Raw genomic sequence first — 9,241 nt, 5'->3', positions numbered from 1 at the left:
AGCCCCTCACATCTAGACACACAGCTAGTTTTCGAGAGGCAGCTTCCCTAGATTTTCAAGGTCAAAAGGCTGCTTCAAGCTATGCAGTCTAAAGATTGTCCTGTGATTGGTCTGGCTCAGCGTGCATTGTGGGTCACAATTATTAATGGGAAGATGTGCAGAGGTGTAGGGTTTTTGGGAATCCGCCTGGACAAGCAGAAATGAATAGGTGGGGCTATGTCATTGGGGACCTGGAAAATAGTTAAAAACATTCTTAATTTACTGCTCAGGCAAGGAAAGATGTGTTAGAAATAAATCTGGGTCTGTTTCTGTCTCTGACAGACATGAAGCTGACTAATGAACGGTGGACAGGTACACGCCAAATCTGTCCTTGGTGATGGACTGCGTGGAGCATGTGCTGACCACCTGCCACCCCCACAGCTGCTACTCATCTGGCTGGGACAAGCTTCTCTACCTTCCCATGAGCTCCATGCCCACCTTCCTGGTGGATACCTCGGTTGACTATGGCTCCTGAAGTCCTGGCAAGGCCAAGACTGGAGTGGATGGTGGGGTAAAGTTGGGGTGATGTGTGAACTGAGTTTGGTCACAAGGAGGGATATTAGAAGGAGGGAGGGAGCTCTCAAGTCTCTGGGAACATCTAGCTCACTGCCTGCTCATCTCTCCCCTGGAGTTTCCTAGGATATTGCTCAGAATTCTGGGAATATTAGAAGGAAAAAGCCAAGGAATTCTGCTGAGGAACAGGAACTCAACAGTACTCATTTGGTGCCCAGTCGACTTGGGCAGCAACTCAGACTCTGGCCCTTATGAATCACCCAGGAATCCACACACCTGGGGAGGGTGTGAGCAGGTGAAAGGACGGGTGTGAGCAGGTGAAAGGATGCTCAGTCCACACCTGTTCTGTCTGCTGCCATCCTCCTCATATTGTGCTTGTGCTGGCCAGTCCACACCTTCCCACAGGATGGAAATGGCCTGGAGGAGGTGAGGGCACCCTCCTCCAAAGGTACCTGTGCCCATGGGTTGAGGTGGGGAAGGAGACCACCAGTCTGACCCCTCAGGCCTCAGGCACCAGCTCAGCAGGCATTGGCTGGGAGGTGGTGTCCTCAGTAGGGACAGAAACCAATTTTGGATTTGTCTGGACTATAGATTTCCTTTGACTATTTTCCTTAAAGTAAAAATTGAGACATTCATCTGTGCCCACTGATTTGAACTGAGAGCTTGGGGAGTGGTGGCATGTGGACCTGTGGGAGGAAGGGTCAGGTGCTTTCATGGAGGACAGGGAATGAGAGGGATGACCTGAGGAGGGATTGAAAGAGGGAAGCTGGATTTTCCCTGTCGTCACTCAGCCCTTCCTGCCCCAGAGGCGAGGAGCAAGTGTTTCCTCTCCAGGATTTATCAGGGAGCCTGGGGTCACAGGCTCAGATACAAGGATGGACAAACAGAGGTTGATGAGGGAGAGATAGAGTCCCACATGCCCTCCCTGGTGGACGTGGAGTCTTTCTCCCCTCACCAGCAACCTCCCTGTGGCCTTCAGCCACCGTCCCCTCCTTTCGTCATTGCACTTGGAAGCCCTGCCATCCCTTGGGACTCCAGGGCCAGATCCCCTCCCCGTGACACCCCTCCAGTGCCATGGAGTGAGAGTCCCTTGTGGACCCCAGGCTTTCGTTTTCTGCCAACTGGTGTTGAGCACCTATGGAATGCCAGACAAGAATTCCCTGGAATTTCCCAGCGTTTCCTGAGACCTGACTTATACGTTGTCAGTATTCTGATGTTTTAAGTGTGGACTCAATAGAGAAAGCATTAGCCGAAAATGATACAGATTTCTGGGCTAATTACAGTTTGGAGGTAGCACCCCAGGTATCTTAGTTTTCTTCTGTCAGCATAAAAATCAAGACTATGGAGCTTTAGGGAACCCTGTGATGTTGAACTATTATCAGTGTTCCTGGTGAAAACACAAAGTGAAGTCAGAAGTTGCAGGGCCATTCATTTTAAAACACATAATGAGTGTTTGGGTCAGGCAAGTGAATGTTGCAGATACAAAGATAATCAAGACTGGTCCACAAGGAGGTGTGAGTCCTTTAATGCTCTAGTGTCAGCCTACTAAGGGTCACTCCATGCTGTGCCATCAAAAGCAAAATCGGAACTCTACTTAATCCAAAGCCTCCTGAGTTTTATTGTACTCTCTACATGCACACAGCCTACTGCTCACACACACACACAATTTACACAAACACACACACACCAACCAAACTAAAATGAAATAACACAAACTAAAATGAAATAACATATTACCCATTCACCTTCTAACCTTCTGGGGTACCTAGGTGTCCAGGAGGTTTGGACTCCCTCAAAGAGTCCTCTCCAGCATGTCAGAGAGCTGTGAGTGCACAAACCCCTGGCCGCCATGCTGGGTCCACTAGAGGGTAGAGCTTCACCAAGGCTGGACCTATGTCCCCAAGCATGGACTGTGAGGCAACAAGCGTATGTTGCCAAGAAGCAGCAACAACAGACACATAAAGACGTCCAATGTCAGCCACTTCATGTTCTCATACGAGATCCATGGCAGAGCCCCCTTCCTCCTCCTTCCAGGCGTGTTTTCCCAGCAAGGGAGTCAGGTCCAGTCGGATACTCTGGAGCCCAATCCCACCACAGTCCCTGTGGTGCCACAAGAAGCTGCTCTGACTCCTTCCCTTAGCTGTCCTGGCCATTTTAGAGGAGCACAGCATCCTTGAGTCCCACCTACACCTCTCATCCCCTCCAATCGCAGATCTTGAGCACCTGCAGGGCACGGGTGTCTCGTCATTTCTGGGTCCCCACCCCAGGTTTAGTAGGGGCTGCCTGTCTGTGGGACTGGAAACCACTTTGCACAATGAACCCCCAGTTCCTGCCATTTCCAGCTCTGCTTTTCATTTCCTACACCTCCTCATCTTCGCAAGACCCAAGCTGGCTAGAGAAGGGGCTATAGGTGGCATCAACCTGAGATGGAGAGAGTGGTCACCACGGGGCTAAGCTGGACTGGGCCTGCTGAGACTCTGCAAAGCACCACCAGGGGACACATGTATGCCGGAGAGTGCAGGAGCTGAGATGCACTGCCTTCCAGCCTGGCCAATGTCTCCCTCCCCAGGACGCACATGGGGTCAGCACGTCTGGTTATCCTGTGCAGCAGTCACAGTGGAGGAACTGGGGGAGAGAGTGAGTCTTCACAGGGGAGTCGCCTCTGAAGGCCTTGTCCTTCTGCCCTGCAGCTCCAGGCAAGGGAGTTTCCCTCTCTTAACCAGGTTTGGTGCCAGGACTAGGATTTGCATGTTCCCTCTGCTGCTGAGAATTTCTTGCACTCCTTTCTTCCTCCTCAGCCTTCTTCCTCGCCCATCACTGCCCATAAAGTGGGTCCTGGCAGCCACCCCAGAAGCAGAGAGAGGCTCCATTTTGAGAGACAAATGGTTCCAGGACTGCATCAGCTGCGTGCTGATAACATCTACTCCTTTAGGCAGAGCTGGAAGGTGCGCACCTGTCCGTTCTTCCTGTCTTCTCGGGTGGGTCAGGATTGCATTCGACCCTCTGGTTTCTTAGGGAAATCTCTCCTTCCCTTCCCATTCAATTTCCTTGCCTCCCCTTCGTTAAGGGACAGACCTTTGGGAAGTGTGGACAGTGGGGGCCACCCAGAGCAGTGAAGCCCAGGCTTCTTCTGTCCCTCCCTCCCTCCCCAGCCCCTGCCCATCTTCCTTCACCTCTGTTAGGAAATGCTGTCTCTCCAGCGTCATGGGCCGGGTGTCGCTTTTTGGTGGGGGCTACTGCATCTCCAAGTATGGCGTAAAGGCCTTCTCGGACTCCCTCAGGTATTGGACTGGGATGGGCCCCTCCCTCAGTCCTCCTGCTCCTCTCGTTCTGGGGGAGCCTTTTCCAGATGGTTCATTTAATCAGATTTAGAGCCCCCAACTTTGAGATCCTATAGCCTACTATGCACCTGTGCCATATGGTATAACCATTACGATCTTTTGGGATCACTGAGGTTATGTGGTTTGTCGACGACAGAAACTTCTTTATAGGATGCATGACTTTACTGTGAACATTTTGATGTAAATGGGATTATATTTTGTGCATCACTTGTATCGTGTCTTTTTCACTTAAAAAAAGATGAGCAGTTTTACAATATAATGAAAATTTATTCAAAAAGATAATATTTAATGATTCAGAATATTCTGTCCTTTGAAACAGTGCTACTTATTTAAACATACCTAATGGTTGGATACTGAAATTATTTTTTACATCTTATTGTTGTAAATGATGTCTTGGAAAACTTCTATTTACCTGAATTTCTCTAAACATACATATCGATTGGATTATTAGAAGTAAAATATCTTGGTGAAAGAATGTGCCTTCCCATGAGGGCAGGACATGCTTCTCGACAGACCAGGGTCCAGGACTTCAGTAGGAAAAAGGTAAGTAAGACAGCTCTGAACCATGACACTTAGGTAGGGAGGGCTCCAGTGTGTGTGTGTGGGGGGGGGGTAGATTGCAGTGGAGGGGATCAGTGAGGAGATGGTGTAGCAGGAGAAGGTGGGTGACAAAAGTGTCCTCATGTCAAGGTGTTGTTTGGCAATCTAATGGCATCTACTAGAAATGCTGTGAGTAGAGAACAAGAAGACACTTGAGGACTGCATGCCAGGGTGCCTGGAGGCTGGCCCGCCTCCCACAGCCCTCTGTGCTCTTAAGTCCTCCTGTCTGAACAGGGGCCAGACTCTTGTTTCACCCCAGCCTGCTGTGTCTGTCCTCTGCAAAGCCATGTGGCTGTACCTGGCAGCCCTGGTGGGCCTGTGCTACCTTCTGTGCTGGTACCGTGAGAGACAGGTGGTGAGCCACCTCCCAGACAAGTTCGTCTTCATCACGGGCTGTGACTCGGGCTTCGGGAACCTGCTGGCCAGACAGCTGGACATGCGAGGCTTGAAGGTGCTGGCTGCATGTCTGACGGAGAAGGGGGCCAAGGAGCTCAGGGCCCAGACATCAGACAGGCTGCAGACAGTGACTCTGGATGTCACCAAGACCGAGAGCATCACTGCTGCCGCCCAGTGGGTGAAGGAGCGTGTGGGGGACAGAGGTACCACCAGGACTCCTCATGTCTGTTTGTTTCTTTACTCCCTGTGAAGGGGACACCTCCTGTCTGCTCCCTGGGAAGATTCCTAGAGTGTTTTGGGGGGCTTGATGCAATAGTATTATCTGTACCTCTCAGCCCTCATGCTAGCCTGAGCCCCTTATCTTTTCAATCCCTCCACCTCTTGTCCCCGGAGCTCTCTAGTCCTGGTGAGAGGTTGCCCTGATGAGTGTTTGCCCTGCAGAGTTCCTTCCTGTCCTCTCCCTCCTTTCTGAGCAGAAGTTCTGGTTTGATTGACGCTGAGTGTTGGGTTAGAGATGGGACCAGCCTTCTGGAGATGGGTACGGACTGGGCCCCGGGCTGTGTGTTTGCCTGGGTGGCTGGTGTCCCTCCAGGAGCTGGGCTCATGTTCTCAGCATGTTCACTCCTTCTTACCAGGGACCTATCACTATTCATGGGACAGTTAAGTTCATCCTCATTTTCAGAGCAGGACGTGAGGTTAAGAACTGTTTTAGGAAGGAAAGAGAAGGAAGGAGTCATGTTTTCTCTCTCTTTTTTTTTTTTTTTTTTTTGTCTTTTGTCTTTTTCCGTGTCCGGCAACGGATCGCAACCCTCAGTGTTGCCCCCGTACCGGACCGGGGACCGGCAACGGTATCGCAACCCTCGGTGTTGCTCCCACGCCTCGCTCAGTCAGTGAGCGGGAACCAGTCTGTATGTGGGATCCGAACCCTCGGGCGAGAGCGCCGCCGCACTTCCCAAGCGGCGCACTTATCCAGTGCGCCACCGGGCCGGCCCTCTCTCTTTTTTTAATTGCACTATTTCGTGTGTGTTATGATTGAGAAGAAAAGAGCATGGACTTCTTTTATCTAAACTGAAATGAAGAACATGATCATTGTGGAAAATACTGAAATGCATAAAGATAAGATCAAAATCATTTTAATCCTGCCACCCAGAGATAATCACATTCATGCATCACCTAAGGAGATATATTCTAAGAAATGTTAGGCAATTTAGTCCTAGTGCGAACATCATAAAATGTGCTCACACAAACCTAGGTGGTATAGCCTACTATGCACCTGTGCCATATGGTATAACCATTACGATCTTTTGGGATCACTGAGGTTATGTGGTTTGTCGACGACAGAAACTTCTTTATAGGATGCATGACTTTACTGTGAACATTTTGATGTAAATGGGATTATATTTTGTGCATCACTTGTATCGTGTCTTTTTCACTTAAAAAAAGATGAGCAGTTTTACAATATAATGAAAATTTATTCAAAAAGATAATATTTAATGATTCAGAATATTCTGTCCTTTGAAACAGTGCTACTTATTTAAACATACCTAATGGTTGGATACTGAAATTATTTTTTACATCTTATTGTTGTAAATGATGTCTTGGAAAACTTCTATTTACCTGAATTTCTCTAAACATACATATCGATTGGATTATTAGAAGTAAAATATCTTGGTGAAAGAATGTGCCTTCCCATGAGGGCAGGACATGCTTCTCGACATGGGAGGGAGTCGTCTCCCTGGTGCAATTCTTTCAGATCAACGACTGCCACCCCTTGCCCTGACTCAGTGGATTCTCTGCTCCTGCTGCCCTGAAGTCTATACTTTGGAAACTCTATTTACTTTAATTCCTAGAATTGTGTCTTTAGGTCTTCCAGAGAGGTTACCTGAAAGCCCAGTGAACTGGGGACAAGTGGAGATGAGGTGAGAGTGGCCTTCTGGGTTGGTGGGAAGAGAATTTTCCAGGGGCAGATGGTAGGTGTACTAGGACATGGGGTGAGGAAGCCTTGCTTCTTCCCAAAACCTGCCCACTGGAATTCCCTGGTGCTTGAGGCAGAAATATTGCTCAGTATTGATGCATGATGTTTTAAGGCCATTCTTATTCGATCAAATGCTGTCCAAGTTCTCCCCAAACTAGGATTTCAGACCTGTCTTTCCAATCAAACTCTACCCAGAAGTCAGCTTTGTGTGGATTTTTTAAATTTTTGCCTCTTTTTCTTCCTCTCTCTTCTCTGCTTCTTTATTTCTCCTGTCTCTCTTTTTCCCTTAGCATATAGTTGGTGAGAACTCACTATATAAGCTGTCCAAAATTTTAAAAACATAGGTCAATGTATCTAATGTCTGGAAGGACAGCATTAACTTGTAAGAACCAAACATTAGTCTCCTTGTTTCCCGAATAAAGGGTGCACAATATTTCTTCATTATAAATTCCTGCCATCGTCACATATGGGGTGACTTTTTGTTCTCTACCAAGCAGTGGGCAGGGCCATGAAGAATAAAGAAGAAGGAAGGCATGGTCCCTGTCCGGCAACAGGTTACAGGATCTGCTCTCTACAACCCAGCAGATGCCATGTTGTCACTGGTTCTACTTGTTCTTCCAGCCAACACCTGTCAAGATGCTGTCACTCTATTGGAACATGAATTTGAACCATAACTGTGTCCACAGTGCACAGATGCAACAGTGTTGCTCTCTCCTCTCCCCACTGTCCCCAGGACTCTGGGGCCTGGTGAACAACGCCGGCATCGCCCAGGCATCGACACCCAATGAGTGGCTGACCAAGCAGGACTTTGTGGACATACTCAATGTGAACCTGTTGGGGGTGATCGAGGTGACTCTGAGCCTGCTGCCCTTAGTGAGGAAGGCCAGGGGCCGCGTGGTCAATGTCTCCAGCGTCATGGGCCGGGTGTCGCTTTTTGGTGGGGGCTACTGCATCTCCAAGTATGGCGTAGAGGCCTTCTCGGACTCCCTCAGGTATTGGACTGGGATGGGCCCCTCCCTCAGTCCTCCTGCTCCTCTCGTTCTGGGGGAGCCTTTTCCAGATGGTTCATTTAATCAGATTTAGAGCCCCCAACTTTGAGATCCCTCTCTCTCCTGCTTTGTGACCCTCCTCCTGAATTTAGGTGTCATTCACTGGGAACCAGCTTTCTGTGTCCTGGGTAGAGGGAAGGGCTCCAGGCCTAAGACATTAATTAAGCTTACCCTGTCCTGGAGGAGGTCCCACAGCCAGAAAGTGTCTGAGACAGAATGGAACTGGGATAATCTGGCTCTAGCGCCCACGTGCACACCACTATGACATTAGCTTCAGGGAGGCGTGTGGTGGACTGAGAGCATCTGAGTCCATTCAGCAGGTACTAGTGGGCACCTGCATGCATGCATAGTGGATTGACCTAGGACAACAGCAAGGTTTGTCCCTGACCTAAGGACTCTGACAGCTGAGAGAGAAACAAGAGACAGAATGGTAGTTGCCATCCCTTACAGCGGTTGTGACCAAGTCAGCCATGGTGGCCATGGCAGCCACCAGATCTAGGGGAGTGCCGTGGAGATGGGGTGTGAGCTGAGCATTGAAGACCTGAACCTGGCAGCCTGGACGGAAGGGCAGGAAGGGCCCGTGGATGAGGGAATGTCATCAGCCCAGGCCCAGGGTGAGCATTAGCCAACTGCCTGTGCAGCAGGGTCTTGCAGGCATGAGAGGACCAGGCCAGGCCTGGCAGGAGAGAGGCTGGGCAGGTGAGCACGGGTGGGCTGGTGGAGGGCTGATGGGCCCTGCACAGGTGCTTCACGGTGTTGATGGTGGAACCCCATGGAAGGGACTTAATCAGGGAGCTGCTTGGTCTCATCAGCATCTAGAGACCCCGCTGGCTGCAGGGCGGAGGATGTCTCTGAGTGTGGGGGAGCTGAGTCTGGAGGCAGAGGGTGCACCTTAGAAGACAGTTGCAATAACCCAGCAGAGGGATGGCCAGGGGGGTTTCTAGGGTGGGAGAGGGTGGGAGAGGATTGAGGACTATGTAAGAGATTGATCAAAAAACCCTGGTTTTCACTGGATATGAGGAATATAGGAGCAGATAGCCCTTAAGTGGTTCCTTGCAGAAGAATAGGTAAGATTTAGAGCTAGTGAGCTCGTGTACATAAAATATTTGGAACAAGATTGAAACATTACACTGAGGTGATGCCATTATCATACTTTTAATCCTTTGTCTGCTACACATTACCAGTGTCAATTTTGTGTGTGTGTGTGTGTGTGTGTGTGTGACCGGTAAGGGGATCACAACCTTTGGCTTGGTGTCGTCCGCACTGCGCTCTGCCAGGGAGCGCACTGGCCATCCCTATATAGGATCCGAACCCGCAGCCTCGGCGCT

The 9,241-nt window shown here is 49.8% G+C and overlaps 1 protein-coding gene across 1 annotated transcript in view; it reads left to right on the top strand.

Annotated features, from left to right (window-relative positions):
* Positions 1–4,646: 4,646 nt before the first annotated feature.
* The window catches only part of LOC103592686 (retinol dehydrogenase 16-like), a 6,533-nt gene continuing 1,938 nt past the window's right edge, over positions 4,647–9,241 (top strand). Inside the window, exons 1-2 of the mRNA XM_008575501.1 lie at positions 4,647–5,092; positions 7,598–7,856. Coding sequence (XP_008573723.1) covers positions 4,657–5,092; positions 7,598–7,856 — 695 coding nt within the window. The 5' untranslated portion in view covers positions 4,647–4,656. The remainder of the gene's footprint in view (positions 5,093–7,597; positions 7,857–9,241) is intronic.

Source organism: Galeopterus variegatus, unplaced genomic scaffold (assembly GCF_000696425.1).
Source record: "Galeopterus variegatus unplaced genomic scaffold, G_variegatus-3.0.2 Scaffold1199, whole genome shotgun sequence".
NCBI classification, from domain to species: Eukaryota; Metazoa; Chordata; class Mammalia; order Dermoptera; family Cynocephalidae; genus Galeopterus; species Galeopterus variegatus.
Note: the sequence above shows the minus strand (reverse complement) of the source record. Positions and strands in the feature narration are given on the sequence as shown.